Source organism: Gobio gobio (assembly GCF_949357685.1).
Source record: "Gobio gobio genome assembly, chromosome: 10".
NCBI lineage: Eukaryota > Metazoa > Chordata > Actinopteri > Cypriniformes > Gobionidae > Gobio > Gobio gobio.
This window is the reverse complement of record NC_137116.1, coordinates 48,535,303-48,555,705: the sequence shown is the minus strand read 5'-3', so window position 1 is coordinate 48,555,705 and position 20,403 is coordinate 48,535,303. Positions and strand designations below refer to the sequence as shown.

At 37.5% G+C, this 20,403-nt stretch overlaps 1 protein-coding gene across 1 annotated transcript in view; it reads left to right on the top strand.

Moving 5' to 3' along the window:
- acbd6 (acyl-CoA binding domain containing 6) overlaps nucleotides 1-20,403 on the top strand; it is a 43,218-nt gene that overhangs the window by 3,448 nt on the left and 19,367 nt on the right. The window contains exons 4-6 of the mRNA XM_079827420.1: nucleotides 1,188-1,270; nucleotides 6,155-6,260; nucleotides 13,009-13,098. Of these exons, the coding sequence (XP_079683546.1) occupies nucleotides 1,188-1,270; nucleotides 6,155-6,260; nucleotides 13,009-13,098 (279 nt within the window). The remainder of the gene's footprint in view (nucleotides 1-1,187; nucleotides 1,271-6,154; nucleotides 6,261-13,008; nucleotides 13,099-20,403) is intronic.

The window sequence follows — 20,403 nt, the reverse complement described above, 5'->3', positions numbered from 1 at the left end:
TTGTTCTATCTATCTGTCTGTCTCTTTCTGTCTGTCTGTCTGTGTCTGTCTATCGGTCTGTCGGTCTGTCTGTCTGTCTGTCTGTCTGTCTGTCTCTATCTATCTATCTATCTATCTATCTATCTATCTATCTATCTATCTATCTATCTATCTATCTATCTATCTATCTATCTATCTATCTATCTATCTATCTATCTATCTATCTATCTATCTATCTATCTATCTATCTATCTATCTATCTATCTATCTATCTATCTATCTATTCTGTCTGTCTGTCTGTCTATCGTTCTATCTATCTGTCTGTCTCTATCTATCTATCTGTCTGTCTGTCTGTCTGTCTGTCTGTCCATCCATCAGTTTATATATCTTCCTGCCTTTTACCCATGATCCACATGTCAGAGCAGATACATCTCCCTTCATTGATACTACTGCAAGTAACGCAATCTGACTGCCATCCAGACCAGCACAAAAGCACATAAACAAATTCCCCACCTTTCAGAATGAACTGATTGTGTTAGTGTGTTAAAAAGAGGGCAGGCAGCTCCATTACAAGATAGACAGAGAGCCTTGGCGAGGGAGGAGAGACAATAGCTTGTTGCTGACCTCCTGTAAGCTTCTGTTGTTACGTGCACCTGCTGTGGAGGAAGGAAAAAAGAGAGCACGAATTTACTGTATTTTAATACAAGCCTACTATTCAAGCAGAAGTGCAGATGCAGCACTTTTCTGCTCCGAACTGTAATATTTTGAAGTCATTGAATTAAAATGGCTGTATAATAGAGCTGGCTGGCTGCACAAAGCAATTTTAATCTTTTCCTCAGCGGTTGGTCCACCAGGGGTTGAATATCCAGAGTCCTTTGTGCTCGCTCTCTTGTGCTGTGCCGTCTGGAAAAGGAAGAAAAGTCCATGTAACAATGTCAAAAATACAAAACCTGTCAAGTCTACCAACATGTGCAAAGTAATGCCAGTTTTCTGTCATATTTGAGCTCGATGGATGTGTATAGTACCTTTCTCTTGTAAACCAAACTAAGAGTTACTCCTGTGGGCTACTGTTGTGTTTCTGTCTTTTTATACAGTTTCATGTCCTGTGTGTTCAGCAGGCGAGGGATTTCACTTCAGTTTTGTGGCTTTTCAGATATGTAAAACCTTCACTTGTGGCCATTGTGACCATTTCCCGTTTCTTTTTTTAGTTGTCGGAGCGAAGGGGAGGAGAGAAGCGAACTGGATTCGGTGGGCCAGCGGTTAGCTGTCTATACCAGGAGGAAAAAATAAGGTAACTTGCTTATGAATATGATGATTTTATTATCATTTTTCATTTGATCCAGTGATCACTCCCGCATCAGTGATGCATGATTCATTTTCCTGTTCATGGAACTCACGGATACCAGACGCCCCGGTGCTTCTTCCCTTTAACGAGACAAATTAAGGGCTGAATTCACATGGTTTTACCTCTTATATTAACAGTATTAGTATGCAAGCATAGGGGGTGAAGAGGCCTCAGGAAGCAGTAGAGTTTAATTACTTTTTTTATGATTATATCGATGATAGGAATGTAAAATGGATCCAGGCATGGATGGATGAAAGAAATATATGGAAGTATCAATGCAACAGGGGTTCATTCCCCAAGTTGACGTGTCCCGGGAGAGTGCGAGTCCTTCATTGGGGACGGAAAAGAAAAGAGGCAATTAACATCCCGTTCCCCCTCTTCTCCTCCCATTTGTCGCTCGCTGAGCGTCCCATTTCGGGCGTGACCCAATCAGACCGCCATGCAGACTGCTTCGCTGCGTTCCAATTTCCAAGCTCTGTGATTCAAAGCCCTCCTGCATATTCAAAATTCTCGTTAGCATTTGATTAGAGAGTCTTAATGGATTCTGCATTGCCCAATTGCAAAACCAGATGACCTGTAACTCCAGGACCATCTGATTTATTTTTTGCTCCAACTCACTTGAGAAACAACAGCCGATAAACTGATCTGCCAAAGTTGCATAATCCTGTGCTTCTGCTGGAGTAGTGAATGAGGAAGCTTTATTCACTGAAGAATGCATGATAGATGAGTTGTTCTGTGAGGACGCCTTGGAGAGAGATGAATCCGATTGATCTGATCTGATTGATGGGAGCAGAGGTGTCAGTTTCAGAATATCGGGCTATTTTGGTGGGCAGTGTGTATGTGTCAGCTCTGCTCATCGCTGATGGATGATGTTAATGGGATAGTTCACCCAAAAATGAAAATTCTGTCATCATTTACTCAGCTGTAGGACTTTCTTCTGTGGAACATAAAAGATGATATTTTGAAGAATGTTGGCAACCAAACCGTTTTGGTTCCCATTGAGGTCCATTGCATTTTTGTCCATCCAATGGAAGTCAATGGGAACCAAAACTGTTTGGTGAGTAAATGACAGAATTTTCATTTTTGGGTGGACTATCCTTTTAACGTTATTTGGTGTACGAGAAGGATTCATTTAGTAAACCTAAGAGTTGTTTATTATATTTTAATATCTATGTTTTAAAAAGATTCACCTGTATAATATGCATTGAGGTCTGTGTGTGAAAACTTGGACATAGGTATTTTTTTTGGTCTAGTCAGAATACGTTGATCAAGCCTTGTGGAATGACAGAGTAGCCAGTGACCTTCCCAGCATGCTCAGCGGCATCGCTGATGCCATGTCGTTTATCAGTGGGCCATTAATCAGGTGTAAGCGTGGGCTTGTGTGCGTGTGTGTACTCGGGCTTTTGGAGCACAGGCCAGCATCAGTCTGACGAATGAGCAGTTTTATTGATTAGTTGCCCTGGGAGACGGATGATGCCCACATGGCACAGACACACTGGGTCACGGACCACGGTAAGACCACAAACACTCACATATTCATCCGTATTTACTACGAGTGAAATAAGGCCAGGTTTAGTGCACGCATACATGGGCATAAGCCATTTTGGTGGATGTTGGTGAACCATTACTTTTTTTATTTTAAAGCACAGATTTGTTGTTGAATTTGTTCTGAGAATTATTTGATATGTTAGAACCTATTATATTACATAAATGTAGCTAATTTTAAGCACCAACATTTTTGTTTACCCCTTAAAATTCTGATTTGGGCCTGTCGAAAAAGGTTGTGACCTTCATGAATACAATAAAACAAAATAATATGATTATGGTTGTCATAATTGTGACATAATCTGATGTCAAATTCATGTTACAAACATAATCTGTTATCAAATTGTGTTACAATTCTTTACAGAATGTAGTTATACATTTTGCATTTTTTACTTTAATTTGAAAAAAGACAAAAAGTAGGATACATTCACAACACTTTTACCCATTCTAGCATAGTATTTTTTATTTTATTTGATCAATTTTGCATATTTAACTTTAATATTAAAAAGGACAAAATGTTAGATAAATTTACAACATTTTTACCCATTCTAACATAGTATTTTTTTTTAATTAATACATTTTGTATATTTAACTTTAATCCAATTAAATTAAAAATAATTAATTTTATTTAATTAAAAATAATCAAATTTAGGATACATTTACAACCCTCCTATCCATTGTGACATAGTAGTTTGTCTTTATTTTTTTTGTTATCAGTTTTGTCTACATTAATTTTTGAAAAAAAAAACTTTTGAAAAAAGAATTTCAGGCCCTTTTTTAACATTACTTGTGGAAACTGCTATAAATGTTTTTGTCCTACTGTAATTCATTGTGTTGTAGGCGTGGGGTGTCTTTCCATTTTTACGCTGGCGATACCAAGATCTATTTATAAGATCTATTCAAGAAAAATGATGCTTCAGCTATTAATGTGCATAGACAAGGTCGAATCTTGGCTAGCACGACATTTTTTTAATCTTTAAATGACCGATTCCTAACCAATATATCTTTAAATCTTTAAAATCTTTCTAAATCTCAAAATGCTCGCCTCCAACCGGTCCAAAATGCTGCTGCCAGATCAACAGAAAAGTCAAAAAAGTGATCACATCTATCTAGTTGAACTGCTGCATCCTTATACCCCCTCCAGAAGTCTAAGATCAAGTGTCCAGAACCTTGTTTTAGTCCCACACTCCAGACTGAAACGTAGAGGGGATCGAGCTTTCTCTGTGGTTGGGCCACGGCTATGGAATAACCTGCCTTTAGAGATTACTCTTTTAAAAACATATTTGTTCTCCCTGGCTTATATTTGTTTATATTTGGATTTTAATGTGGTCTTTTTTGTACAGCACGTTGGTCAGTCTTGTGGCTGTTTTTAAATGTGCTTTATAGGGGTGTGCGATATTAAAGAAAAATGCGATGTGCAATACCTTGTTAAATAATGCGATATTCGATATGCAATACGATATTGCTTTAAGTGTGTAAAATCGATTTAAAATTATATTAAAACATTTTTTAAAAAACTGAGAATGATACATTTATGTGTTTCACATTCCCACATTCTTTCTGGGAAAAGAAAGAAAATTATTGTCACAAATCTGACAATATAATTTTAACATCAATGTAAACAAACAAAAAAAGAAATGCCAATATTTAAATACCAAAAACTCTTTGCTTGACTTGGTAATATATTATATCAACCTAAAACTTAACATCAAGAACATACAGGTAAACGGGTGGACGATAATTTTTGTTATTTTAATTTATCTTTGTTATTAAAAATAAGAACTAAAAACAGCAGTCTTCACATTAATTAAATATACACTCACTGATACATAATAAAGCTACAAAGGTTATTCAGCCAAGAGCACAGAGATTTTCTCTTGTTCTTTTGTTGTTTGACAGACAGCGGCAGGTTTACTGTATTAGCAGGCTGTCACTTTAAGACCTAATGCACGGATCCTATTGACATCGATTTGGTTTCTTTCCCCAACTGATATCTTTCACTTAAAGCATAACTGACTGTTTTTACATCAATACTCATCAAGACAGCCATTTTGACATAACTGTGTGTGTGTATTTGATAGTTCGAGTGTGTAACAAGACAAGAAAAAAAGAACGGCTTGTGCGCACGTTTCGGTGTGTGTGTCAGACAGCAGACAGCGCGAGACTGCAAGGAGTTGTTTTTCCGCAAGTTATTGCGTTTAATAACTATTTTTAACGTCAAGCAAGTCACATAAGTAACAGTCGTGTGCCCAGTCTATTTTCTGCTATATGCGTCAACCTAAAACTTACACCTTACACAAGTAGCCTATTAAAACCATTTAGATATTGCGTGCCGTTGCGATATGCATATCGGGATATGTACATTTTCATACATGTATAGATTTCGATATATTGTGCAGCCCTACTGCTTTATGAATAAAATGAACTTGAAATAATTGAAAGTGTATGCATTGTAGGTGTATTTTGCCAGGCATAACATGCATCTTTTTGCACAAAAGAATGCATTTTCGCTGTTGCCTTTAGTCCCCCCCACTGTATGTATATATTTCATATTTATATTTTGTGTCAGCCTGTTGATTCTATATAACTGAGATACTCTGATTGCACTTATTCAGAAATCAGTTCATTTAAAGTTGGCCAGTCTGTCTATTTCCTGTAGCAGCGGACGGGACCTCCGTGCCTGAGAGAGCGTCTCATCTGCCCTGCCCCTGTAATGAGAGTGAGGGGCGGCCACACAATAGGGCTCCAAATGCAATTAATCTGCCATCCTGCATGGGCAAGAGGGGCAGGGGTAAATCTCTTAATGAGATTTCTCCAACCAACTGTACCGCATCCCCTATATAACCCTTTTCTTTCTCTCTCGATCTCTTGCTCTGCCCTGCCTGGTTCGGCCCAAATGCCACAAGGTGATTAGAGAGGAAAATAATTAAAACTGCTGTGGTGAGCGCCAGACTCCTGAGAATGCGCCACAGAGGTGGATGGGCATGTGACCATGAGATGCCTGCCAGTAACAGGATTTTTTTCGGCGTGTTGCACCTGTGCGCATCAGTTTGGCCCCGTTTAGCCTGGCATTATCTTCCATCATGGGTCATCATACTTTTACAGGGCCCAGATTTTCTAGGAAAACCTTGACCCTGGTTATGCAACACTATTGGTTTCTTATTTCCTTGCTATGATTTAATGCCATTTCAGATGTTCTTTCGTTGATTTCTATGACATTTCATAAAAGGTTTGGAGCTTGACACTCTTTCAGTGTATTTTCTCTTTTGTTGTGTTTGACTTCAGGGAAGAGGACAAAAATATTTTCGACTACTGTCGAGAGAACAATATCGAACACGTCAGCAAGGCCATCAGCTCCAAGAAAGTGGACGTGAACACACGGGACGAAGAGGTTGGCCTTTTCATTTATATAAATTGATACTTTTCTAATTCTGTCATGTAACAGCATATTAGAGCGATTTCTGAAGGATCATGTGACACTGAAGACTGGAGTTGCGATACTGAAAATTCAGCTTTGCCATCACAGAAATAAATTCCATTTTAAAATATTTTAAAACAGTTATTTTAAATTGTAATAAAATGTCACAATATTACTGTTTTACTGTATTTTTGATCATATAAATGCAGCCTCGATGAACATCGATGAAGTCTTCTTTCAAAAACATAAAAAAATCTTCCTATTTTATATAATATTTATTTATTTACACAAGTAAAGTGAACTTAAAAGGATATTCCTTGTTCAGTGTGAAGGGATCGGAGCGCAGCTTCTATTTTTCACCCTACTTCTCTCTCTCTCTCGTGTAAAGAGATCAGTCCTCTGCGTTTCCCACACGGATAAAACTCCAAAGGTCACTGGATGCACCATCCATCCTCTCATCCCATTTTTATTCATATATCACCGTGACCAACTGGCCCGTTTCATTGCTTTCAGCACTCCAATTCTGAAAGTAGGGAACCAGTTGGCTCACCATCAGGTCGGCCAGATGGCAGTCTTTGTCAATCCACCATTGTTCGTCTCGCTAGTGCAGTTCAACAGATGAACCCATAGAGGGCACTAGTGAATTTAAATCTGGTGTGTAGACGTTCAGGCCAAACTACACTGATTTACATGGGGATGTGAAACACTGGTGGAATATTTTAAAGTATAATATTTATTATAATCAATAGGCTTTTTGTTGGATCTGTGGCATAGCAGTCAAACACATTAAGCTGTAGTATGGGTGTGTGTGTTTGAATCTGGCTTCCCTCCATTTCTTTTTCTAATGCAATGAATAACTTAAATATGCACACATAATATTATTCTAATTTCATGTTTTATATATATATATATATATATATATATATATATATATATATATATATATATATATATATATATATATATATATATATATATATATATATATATATATATATATATATTATAATTGGAAATGGTGTGTACGGAGATGATTTGCTAGGTGATAGGATTATTTTGTGATCTTACGCAAATGCTCAAGGTCACACCTGTGAGAAACAAGGCCTTGCTTCCAAACCTGAAGCCTGAAACTTTTCTAACTCACTGCAGCATTAAGATGTGACGTGTGCGGTACGCTATCTGCTCTGAACATAATGCCATTTGATGTTTTCAGCGGAGGCTGTTGCCAGTGGTTTAATTTGGGCTGAGATGAGCTTCATTGCTGCCATTTGACCCCCTACCGGTCGGCCCGTCTCTGCAGAGGTCAAATACATTACCCTTAATGTACACGTGCAACTTGAGCGGAGGGCAGTGGGGAAATAATCTCAGTGATGATGACAATAGATCAGAATAAACTCGGAAACTTGGGAGTTATTCAGGTGGGATGATAGTGGATGGTGAACAGAGGGGGAAGTACCACACGGTTTTACACTTCACTGCTGGAGAAATGGATGAATGGACTGCACAACCGTGGACACATGCACACTAAAGGTGGACATGATTATTTCACACACTGACTGATTATTCTGTAGTTCCACATGACTCTATAATCTGAAAAACTGCTTCGCCTTAAAAGTTTTTTACATTGTTAAGAATATAAAAAATTATGTATTTGGACATGTACAGTGGGGTCCAAATGTTTGAGAATTTTATTAAATGTATCAATTATTATATTATATTTAGTGCTGTCAAATCGATTAATCGCATCCAAAATAAAAGTTTGTGTTTATATAATACAGTGAGGAAAATAAGTATTTGAACACTCTGCTATTTTGCAAGTTCTCCCACTTAGAAATCATGGAGGGGTCTGAAATTGTCCACTGTGAGAGACCTAATCTAAAAAATAAAAAAAAATCCAGAAATCACAATGTATGATTTTTTAAACTATTTATTTGTATGATACAGCTGCAAATAAGTATTTAAACACCTGTCTATCAGCTAGAATTCTGACCCTCAAAGACCTGTTAGTCTGCCTTTAAAATGTCCACCTCCACTCCATTTATTATCCTAAATTAGATGCACCTGTTTGAGGTCGTTAGCTGCATAAAGACACCTGTCCACCCCATACAATCAGTAAGAATCCAACTTACATGGCCAAGACCAAAGAGCTGTCCAAAGACACTAGAGACAAAATTGTACACCTCCACAAGGCTGGAAAGGGCTACAGGGAAATTGCCAAGCAGCTTGGTGAAAAAAGGTCCACTGTTGGAGCAATCATTAGAAAATGGAAGAAGCTAAACATGACTGTCAATCTCCCTCGGACTGGGGCTCCATGCAAGATCTCACCTCGTGGGGTCTCAATGATCCTAAGAAAGGTGAGAAATCAGCCCAGAACTACACGGGAGGAGCTGGTCAATGACCTGAAAAGAGCTGGGACCACCGTTTCCAAGGTTACTGTTGGTAATACACTAAGACGTCATGGTTTGAAATCATGCATAGCACGGAAGGTTCCCCTGCTTAAACCAGCACATGTCTGAAGTTTGCCAATGACCATTTGGATGATCCAGAGGAGTCATGGGAGAAAGTCATGTGGTCAGATGAGACCAAAATATAACTTTTTGGTCATAATTCCACTAAATGTGTTTGGAGGAAGAAGAATGATGATGAGTACCATCCGAAGAACACCATCCCTACTGTGAAGCATGGGGGTGGTAGCATCATGCTTTGGGGGTGTTTTTCTGCACATGGGACAGGGCGACTGCACTGTATTAAGGAGAGGATGACCGGGGCCATGTATTGCGAGATTTTGGGGAACAACCTCCTTCCCTCAGTTAGAGCATTGAAGATGGGTCGAGGCTGGGTCTTCCAACATGACAATGACCCGAAGCACACAGCCAGGAGAACCAAGGAGTGGCTCTGTCAGAAGCATATCAAGGTTCTGGCGTGGCCTAGCCAGTCTCCAGACCTAAACCCAATAGAGAATCTTTGGAGGGAGCTCAAACTCTGTGTTTCTCAGCAACAAACCAGAAACCTGACTGATCTAGAGAAGATCTGTGTGGAGGAGTGGGCCAAAATCTCTCCTGCAGTGCAAACCTGGTAAAAAAATACAGGAAACGTTTGACCTCTGTAATTGCAAACAAAGGCTACTGTACCAAATATTAACATTGATTTTCTCAGGTGTTCAAATACTAATTTGCAGCTGTATCATACAAATAAATAATTAAAAAATCATACATTGTGATTTCTGGATATTTTTTTTTAGATTATGTCTCTCACAGTGGACATGCACCTACGATGACAATTTCAGACCCCTCCATGATTTCTAAGTGGGAGAACTTGCAAAATAGCAGGGTGTTCAAATACTTATTTTCCTCACTGTATATGTGTGTATACAATATATATATATAATATATATATATATATATATATATATAATCATAAATAAATTATATTCTTAAATATATACATGCATTATATTATATTATTAAAGACATTGACTATCTTAAACTTATTTGTAGAAAAGGTGAGATTTGTTTATTTTCAATGTGTGAAATTTATTACATTTCTTTCCATAGAAATCATTGTTCTGATAATAAATTAAGTAATTCATTTTTCAAAAAAATTTAAATTAGTACTGGGGGAAGATTAATCGTGATTAATCGCATCCAAAATAAAAGTTTGTGTTTACATAATATATGTGTGTGTGTACTGTGTATAATTATTATGCATATATATATATATATATATATATATATATATATCTATATATCTATATATATCCACACGCATGCATGTATATATTTAAGAAAAATTGTATATTTTTATAAAAAAAATTATATACAAGATACATTTACGGAGCCCCGTGCATATGACAAATCGTATTTTATAAATACACGATATTATAAATCGTGCGCACAATTTACTTATTCGTTCCCTCGATTTGCTAAATCGTACGCACGATTTATAAATTGAGGGAACAAATTAGTAAATAGTGTGGATGGTTTAGCAAGTCGAGGGAACAAAGTAGTAATTCGTCCGCACAATTTATCAAATTGAGGGAACTAAATAGTCAATTGTGCGCACAATTTACTTTTTATTTCTTGCACGTCATGTGCGGGGCTTCGTATAAATTATATATACATGCAAATATTGTTCTTAAATATATACATGCATGTGTGTGACTGTGTGTATTTATATACATAATAATTATACACAGTGCACACACACATATATTATGTAAACACAAACTTTTTTTTTGGATGCGATTAATCACGATTCATTTTTCCCCAGCCAGCACTAATTAAAATAGAAAAATGTTAAATTGAAGTATTCTCACTTGTGGTCTCAGACCTTTGGCCCCCACTGTACAAATGATAAATCCATGATATTTGTATAAAAATGTATCATTCAGTAGAACCACATTATATATCAAAGTACCATGATATTAGCATCTCATACCATCCCTACCCTACCACGTACCACCACATAGTTTTTTTGTAAAATAATTTATTTCTGAATCAGATAATGTTAACTGAAAACAACAGCATTCTAACACATGCATTTGTATCTGAAAATATAACATAGCGAAGAGCTTTTCCTAATCATAAGTGTGTTTTTCTGCTGCTTTGTTATGACTTGCATGGTGTTTCATGCTAATTCTTTCTTATTGTAATGGTGATGCCTTAAATGACCCTGTGTGTCTACACACGCCTCCAACAGGCACGAGCCCCTCCGCCTGAACAAAAGAGGGCTGGACTCATTTGTGAAAATGTCCCAAGAATTTCTTGCTTTCCTTTTCTCTCTCTGTTTGTGCTGGAGCGGCCCCATCAATTACAGGCAATTGAGCCGGCAGCTCTCCACCCTCTCTGGCAAGGACATTGTAAAGCAAGAGGTTTTCTATTCATCTGCACTGAGCCCTGTTCAATGCACCGCCCCGCAGTAGAGTCCATGCCTGTCACACTTAATCCAGAGCTCTCACACGGGACAGGAAGGTGTAATCAGTGGGATTTTTAGTTTCTAGAGCTCTTCTGCTTAGTTGGAAGGATATTGGAGAAAGTGGTGTAGGTTTTTCCACCACGTGTTCGCTATCTTTGCTGAGACAAAGTCACTGCAAGGATGATTTTTGCACTCTCTATTCACATCTTGTCAGAATTTCTTAATTACTGAGTGACTCATGTCCAAGGAAATTGTTTCAGTAAAAAAGTTCATAATGCCAATATGAGTCTGTAAGAAATATTACAATTTAAAATAACTGCTATTTTATCAGCATCATTACTCCAGTCTTCAGTGCCACATGATCCTTCAGAAATCAATACACTGATTTGGTGCTTAAGAAACACTTATTATTATTATTATCAATATTGAAAAGAAAAATCAAAAGAACAGCATTTATTTCAGTCTTTTGTAACATTTTACATGTCTTTACTGTCACTTTTGTTTAATTTAATGCTTTCTTGCTCAAGAAAAGTATTAATGTCCTTAAGGAATTTTTTAATGGCCTACATTTTCTTCATAACTTATAATGTGACTTTTGCTATTGCAACTTTCAAAATGTCACTTTTCTTAATTAAAATTCTCTCAAAATGTACTTTTTTGGATTTCATGGAGTAATGTATCAGATGGTAATATGATGGTACTCTGATATAAATACTATGGTACAGAATGATTACCATATTCGTATACATTGTGCTTCAAATAATACCATGTCTAGAAGCTATGGTATTATCATGGTACCTTTTTTTTGTGCCGTGGATCCAGATAATTGTTTGCCTTGGGATGAGAGTAGGAGAAAAGAAAAATGTTTGGCTATATCTCTGATGAAAATTTGACAAACAGTCCAGGGGACACCCTCCTCTCCAAAAAAAGAAAGAAATCCTTGTGGTGTAAGGCTTCAGACTCCCTCATAAATATCAATTTTAACATGCAGCAGTGGAGATCAATATAATTTCAGCCATGGAATACGACTTAAGGAGTTGGCTTTATCTAATTGGCCTTCACTGAAAAATGAACTCTGCAGCCTTGATAGGCACAAGCGGCTTCAGGCCTGGGGGGCGGCACTGGTGATCAAGGGTCTACTCTCTTTTTGTCCCCAGAACCACATCAATCACTGCTAAAGAGTCTCCCATCCCACTGCAATTTGTTTCTGGAGCGCCCAGGATCTTTCCCTCCCACAATGCCCTTCTCTCTCGCTTGCACGGTGGCCAGAGAAGAACTCATCCTGTCAGCACGTCGTTAAATAGTTGGGTCTAAAGGCTCTGAGTTATAAATTGTTGTGCATAATTTATTTTTTCTGGAGGAGAGAAATCTATTGTGAAGTTAACTTTATAGAAGCCCGCATAACAAAAGGGAATAAATGAATGTGTTAGGGGTGAAGAGGGATTCATCCATCTGAAGGAGGCGACCGTAGGTTGCGCGGTCTGTAGACACGTCTATGGTTTTGGGTTGCAGAGGTCCTTTGCAAATACGGGCTGTTATTGAATATTCTACACGCCTCTTGGCCGGTGCTCATTTTTATGCTCTGTATCAAAGCCAGAAAGAGAGTTTATTAAATAATTGTTTCTAAATCAGGGTAAGGGATTGAATTATGGGATCGAACTTCATAGATTGACTAAAAGACAGATTGTGCATTGCCTGAAGCAAAACCGAACCGTAAAATTGAAACTGTCTTCACAGAGATTGCATTTGCATCCACCATGAGGTTTTTTTTGCTCTTTTATTTTAATAAATGATTTTTGTGTTTCAGGGCCGAGCTCTCCTGCACTGGGCGTGTGACAGGGGCCACAAAGACCTGGTGTCTTTACTCTTGCAGAATAACGCCGATATCAATAGCCAGGTGAGTCTGTAAACACACATAAATACATTCTGATCATACATTCTGATCATAAATACATAACTACATCATTTTCATGTTATAGCTGACATCAACACACACCGACTGACAAACTGTCGACAAGTGGGGTTATGTTCAATGATATGGAATAAAACAAACAATATAATGATTTGAGATTTCTTGAGATGTAATTAATTTGATTAGTTGATGGGCATATCATGCAACATTTTTAATCATTTGAAAGTGACCAATACTGGAACCAATATGATATTGTTTATATTATTAATATATTATGCAATATTAGTTTTTTATTAATTGTTAAAAATTAATATAATTTTTTCTTACTGTACATTTATAATGTTGTATATAACCCTAACCCTAACTTCACTTGTAGCATTTAAAATGAATTTTTTTTTGTGTGTTTTTTTTTGTTCTTTTTTGACCAATTTGTATACTTTTTTGTGCCTTTATTGAGATAGGACAGTACAGAAAAATGGCAGTGGTAGAAAGAGGGGGATGGGATTGGGAAAGGTCCATGAGCCCGGACTTGAACTCGGGCCGCCTGACTCAAACATGTTGGAGCGCTGCCCACAATGCCATCGGCTCTGACAGAATACAATTTTAATTAAGTCCATTTATCGGTTGTATATCATCAACATGGAAATAATTATAAGCTTATCAGCCGGAATTTTATTATTGGTACATCCCTATAGTGTAAACCTACACGTGTGCATACAGTAGCTGTGTGAATGCTAGCTTTACTTCTTGAGTTACTACTGGTATTATTTGTTGTTTCTTGGCAGTCAGTACACTCATTTTGAAGGAAATATGTATGTTGATTAATGAGCTCAATACTGTGGACTTCAGTATATTTTGTATAGAAGAATATATTTTACTTTTCGATCCCAGAGCTGATAGACCCTCATCTCACTAATCTGAGAAAACGGTGACTGGGAAGTCCTACTGCCATCCTCCATCCCTGAGATTAGCAGTGGCTGTACTTTAATCATTTAGGGATATCGTATCAGAGTATTTTGATGGGCGTTAAGCAACACACTGTAAGCAGGTAGCTGTATTTTTTTTGTTAAAACACTACATGTCATAATGGCAGATTTGGCTTTGTCTTAAGCTGGCTGAATACTGCATTGGGAAATTAATACGGTGAAGTACAGTTATGCGGTCACTGGCTTGATCTGATTCTCGCTAAGACAAATCAATTGGAAGTAATCAGCCAAATTGTTTGCATTATACAACCCATATAATCAGAGCATTTGCAAATGACTCTTTTTTTTCTTTTTGGTGGTGGTGGACCTTTATTGTGCGAGTGAGTGGAGAGCAAATGCTTGCCCTAGATGACAATCAATGCTCTTCTATTGTTGTTTTTTAACAGGTACACTAATGTGAAATCCCCACTAGAGCTACAATAGAGAACGTCATATTATATAAAATAGACATTTTATCACCAGCTCTGTTTAACATGTATAATCATATAAAGTTGTTGTGTGCGTAATAACACAGAGTATGGTTACTGATTTATATGCCAAAAGTATTGGGACACCCCTCCAAATAATTGAATTCAAGTGTTCTAATCACTTCCAGGGCCACAGGTGTATAAAATCAAGCGTGGTTCCGTGATAGGTTGCCACCTGTGCAATAAGTCCATTCGTGAAATTTCCTCACTACAAAATATTCCACAGTCAACTGTTAGTGGTATTATAACAAAGTCGAAGCCAATTGGGAACAACAGCAGCTCAGCCACGAAGTGGTAGGCCATGTAAAATCACAGAGCGGGATAGGCGCGTGCTAAGGCGCACAGTGTGCAGAAGTCGCCAACTTTCTGCCGAGTCAATAGTTACAGACCTCCAAACTTTGTGTGGCCTTCAGATTAGCTCAAGAACAGTGTGTAGAAAGCTTCATGGAATGGGCTTTCCATGGCTGAGCAGCTGCATCCAATTCTTACATCACCAACTGCAATGCAAAGTGTTGGATGCAGTGGTGTAAAGCACGCCGCCACTGGACTCTAGAGCAGTGGAGACGTGTTCTCTGGAGTGATAATTTCATGCTCCCAACTTTGTGAGAACAGTTTGGTGATGGCCCCTTCCAGTTCCAACATGACTGCGCACCAGTGCACAAAGCACAACAAGGTTCATAAAGAAATGGATGAGCGAGTTTGGTGTGGAGGAACTTGACTGGCCTTCACAGAGTTCTGACCTCAACCAGTAGAACACCTTTGGGATGAATTAGAGGGGAGACTGTGAGCCAGGACTTCTCATCCAACATCAGCCCCTGACCTCACAAGCATGGTCAAACATTCTCATAAACACACTCCTAAACCTTGTGGAAAGCCTTCCCAGAAGAGTTGAAGCTGTTATAGCTGCGAAGGGTGGGCCAACTCCATATTAAACCCTACGGATTAAGAATGGGATGTTATTAAAGTTCATGTGCATGTAAAGGCAGGTGTCCCAAAACTTTTGGCAGTATAGTGTATATATACACACACGTATACACTTACCGGCCACTTTTAGGTGCACTTGTTCAACTGCTCATTAACGCAAATATCTAATCAGCCAATCACATGGCAGCAACTCAATGCATTTAGGCATGTAGACATGGTCTAGAGTCTAGACTATCTGCTGAATGTGAAACCAAGCATCAGAATGGGGAAGAAAGTTGATTTAAGTGACATTGAATGTGGCATGGTTGTTGGTGCCAAGCAGGTAGGAGGTGGGGGGGGGGGTATTTTCTTGGCACACTTTGGGCCTCTTAGTACCAACTGAGCATCGTTTAAACGTCACAGCCTACTTGAGTATTGTTGCTGACCATCCTGTTATGACCACAGTGTGCACATCTTCTGATGGCTACTTCCAGCAGGATAACGCGCCTTGTCACAAAGCTCAAATCATCTCAAACTGATTTCTTGAACATGACAATGAGTTCACTAAACTCAAATAGCCTCCACAGTCACCAGATCTCAATCCAATAGAGAACAATAGGGATGTGGTGGAATGGGAGATTTGCATCATGGATGAGCAGCCAACAAATCTGCAGCAACGGGTTGATGTTATCATGTCCATATGGACCAAAATCTCTGAGGAATGTTTCCAGCACATTTTTGAATCTATGCAATGAAGAATAAGGCAGTTTTGAAGGCAAAATGAGGTCCAACCAGCACTAGTGAGGTATACCTTACCTAATAAAGTGGCTGGGGGGGGGGCTGTATATATATATATATATATATAATATGATCATAGGTGGTCCCCTTACATTAATACAGCCATGTATAATCTACAGATGTCCTTCAATGTTCTGTGCTGGGTTACTGCACTGACCAGCAGAAGGTGAATATTGTTGGACGACAGCAGGAGAATTATTGAGGGCAGATTTATTAAGTAGCGTTCAGGTGGCATGAGAGAAAATATGGCCGTGTTAAATCATGCTACTGCTCCTGCCAAAATTATTATCCTATGTTAATACTTTCAGGAAGTGTGATTTGATAGCAATATAAAACTTAGTAGCCACTCATTAGGTTCAAGTGTGAGCCATGACTGCGTTTGAAAAGAACACTACGAAATCATCAGTTTAGATGTATTTTCTTATTTATAATTTTTCCAGGTACTTATAAATTGCCTCGTGTTTACCAAGTGACTGATTAAATCAAATCTAAGACTAAAGTTAACACATTATCTATGAAAAATATTACAATAGACCATCAGCGAAGGATGGTTGGGGTTCACGCATCTGTCCTGTGATCCGATTTCAGCTTAGTGTTAAATAAAGATAAAAGTGGTTTATATTTTTAATTTGTTGATTGAAAAGGGGGAAGGGAAAAATGCTATTATGTCTTCAATGAAAATTGTATTGAAATTAATCAGCTGATGGACGCAATGGTCGTAGTGTGTGGTAGTTTGAATATCGTGGTGTTTCGGTGTAATCCTGGATCAAGAGAACCACAATAGGAGCAAAAAGTCCCCTTGTTCTCTCAGATTAGCTCATATGCCACCTGTCAACAGCCACCTGGACAACATCACAGCATCAACATATATTTAGTTCTATCTGCATAATTGAACAGAACTGGGACAAATGGGAGAGTTTGGGGGGACTCGGTTTTCCCGCTCATAGAATGTAGTTCGGTTGTGAACTGGTAAAGTCTGAGTTCATGAGTTCATGCATCTGTTGTTTTCAATGGCTCTGCAGAGGAAGTAGAACACAGTCAACTATGAAACCCACACTGCGTGTGTGTTTGTTATTGTGTGCTGGTGAATACATGTATAAGAGTCTATAGAGCATATGACGCATCAAAAAGTATTCCCTTTATAATCAAAGCTGTTTTCGTCACAACATGCATTACCTTTATTTATATGTGGATGTTTTTGCATGGATTTTTCTTCTTCATTTTTTTTTTTGTGGCTCTCTTGGCCTTCTAATTTAAATAATCTGTTATTTTATCCATACACAGTACCTTTCAAACGTTACCTTTCGATAAGATTTTTAATCTTATAAAAATAAATATCTAATGCTCACCAAAGCTGCATTTATTCGATAAAAATACAGTAAAACATGTACAGTAAAATGTAATTTATTCATGTGATGGCAAAGCTGAATTTTCAGCATCATTACTCCAGTCTGCAGTGTCACATGATCCTTCAGAAATCAATCTAATATGATGATTTCCTGCTCGAGAAATATTTCCTATTATTATCATAGTTGAAAACAGTTGTGCTGCTTAATATTTTTGTGGAAACTGATACATTTTCCTTTCAGGACTCTTTGATGAATAGAAAGTTAATTTACATAAACAGCATTTATGTAACTTTTGATCAATTTAATTTACTCTTGCTTAAATACAATTATTAATTTCTTACAAAAAACTTTATATTTGATGGTTCACCTAAAACATTCTACTAACTATAATTATCTTTGCACCTACATATCAACCAACTCTCATTAGAGTATTAGACTGTCTGCTTAATATCTGTTAACACTTTATTTTGATGCTCCCAAACAGACATTCTACTGACTATAAGTAACTTTGCAACTACATTTCAACTTATTCTACTAACACCTAACTTAACTAGGGTCTTCTAATAAAAAGTGTGTTGGTTGACATCTAGTTGCAAAGTTATTTACAGAATGTCTAAAATGGACCATCGAAATAAAGTGTAACCAACCAACAAAAACTCTTACTGACCCCAAACTTGATTCTACGCAAGGCTACAAGATTTTTTTTAGAAAAATTATTTTGCTATTCTGAAATAATCCAAGTTGCATTTAAGCAATAAAAGTTAGCGCTTGGTCTGTGGAAGTGCGTATTCAGAGGTGACGTGCAACTTTGACGTTTCCATCGTAGACAGCTTCACGCCGGTACGCCTGATGCTAATGAAGGATCCCGTTTTCTGTTAACACCAAACAAAACACAAACACCACTTAGTAGAGATTTGATTCTAGGTGCTGGTCAAGCTCAACCCATTATTGTAATCATGAATAATGACTGAAAATGAATGTATGCAAACACAGTTCTGTTCTTTATGCATTGTTTATATATTCATTCAGGAGCTTTTGAAGGTATTTGCATGTTAAGCAATCTAACAAACAGTTTCAGTGGCATGATCAGAAATTAGAGCATGGCACATGGAATTTAATGAGCTTAGCATCACAAAGCATGTTTTGAATCTCAAAGGCCTGACTAATGAGCCGTTCTCTCAAACAATGAAGCAGGCAAGCCATAACACTTTTGGTGAAACTTCTAGGAAAATATAAAACATTATGATAATCATTTGGTGTACTGTATATTTTTGCAGTGCTTGGAAGGCAGCATTGTAGTGATATTTCATTGAGGGTTCAGGTGAGGTATCAAAAAAAATGGTAACACATTACAATAAGGTTTCATAAGTTAACATGAGTTACCTAATTTAGTTATCATGAACTAAGAATGAACAATACTTACTGCATTTATTAATCTTAGTTGATATTAATTTCAACATTTACTAATACATTTTTAAAATGAATGCACTGTGAATTTACATGAACAAACAATGAATGACTATATTTTAATTAACTAACATTAACAAAGATGTATAAATACTGTAACAAATGCTTTGTTGGTTGATGAGACCTTATTGTAGTGTTACCAATAAAATATTCTTGAATAGCTTGAATCACACGTTTTAAATATTGTTTTGCAGATAATTTCAGCCTTTGACACATTATTTTAAGCTATCCATTTTTGCTATAAATATAATTTGAGATTGTAGATTGACATTCTTCTATTTTGACTTACATTAATAGAAAGTATTTCACCTAAGTATTCAAAATGTGACCGACAATGATTGTCATTATAATTTATTGATATGAAATTGTGATCAAAGCCTAGAACCTAAGCATACCGCAAACATTTATATTATTGTTGTCTTGTAATCGCTGTTATTGCCTTCCACAAATGCAAGTATGTTTTTTGTAGTCCATTTGTATTTTAACTTGTTTGCCAGTCAGACGTTTTGTGGACTTTTTTCAAATTTAGCTTGGGCTACTATTACGTTTTTCTCCTTCTTAATTTTTTCTCTATCTTTTTCCTCCTTTCTTTGTGTGTATTCTTATGAAAACAACATGAGCCGCCAGCAGTGGAGGGTGAATCCCAGAGCCGCTGTGTCTAATTAATCCACTCCCCTTCCTGCACGGCTGCGCTGGCCACACGCTCTCAGTCCATCAGATTGAAATTCATAACTTAATTGAGGTCAGAGCCTGGAGCCGAGAGAACAAAAGGCCCTGGCGAGGACCAGGTAGATCAATAGTGATAAATATCTGCCTGGGCTACTAGTAGTTCATGGTGAAGAATCGTTTGGGACAGAGAAAGGATGCTGTTTATTTACAGGTCATTTTGTGGTGTTGTGGAAATGGGAGATATTTTATGTTTTTGTGCCGTAGGTTCCTGATAGCAGTTTTAAGGTTTTGATTTGGTTTTACATAATGTCACCTGTTGCATAATGTTGTTTTAAAATGATGCATATGTTGTCGGAATCCTACACATTAAGGCAGTGTTTGTGTTCTCATTCTCAAATTCTCGCTACACACTTTCTTAATCCCAGCAACTGTTGAAAATTCCCTGTTGAGGACATTCTTACACATTCAGGTCCTTCTGCTGCTGCCACAGGTCCACTATAACAAATGGTTCCATCCTCCACGTCATAACAAATACCAGAGGCAATCTGTCATAAGATTGGTGAGGAGAGGCATCCAATCGCCAGCTGCATGAGAATGGGGCTCAATGGTGGGATATTTTAGCCAGATGGAGGCAAAACACCTGAGAGTCAC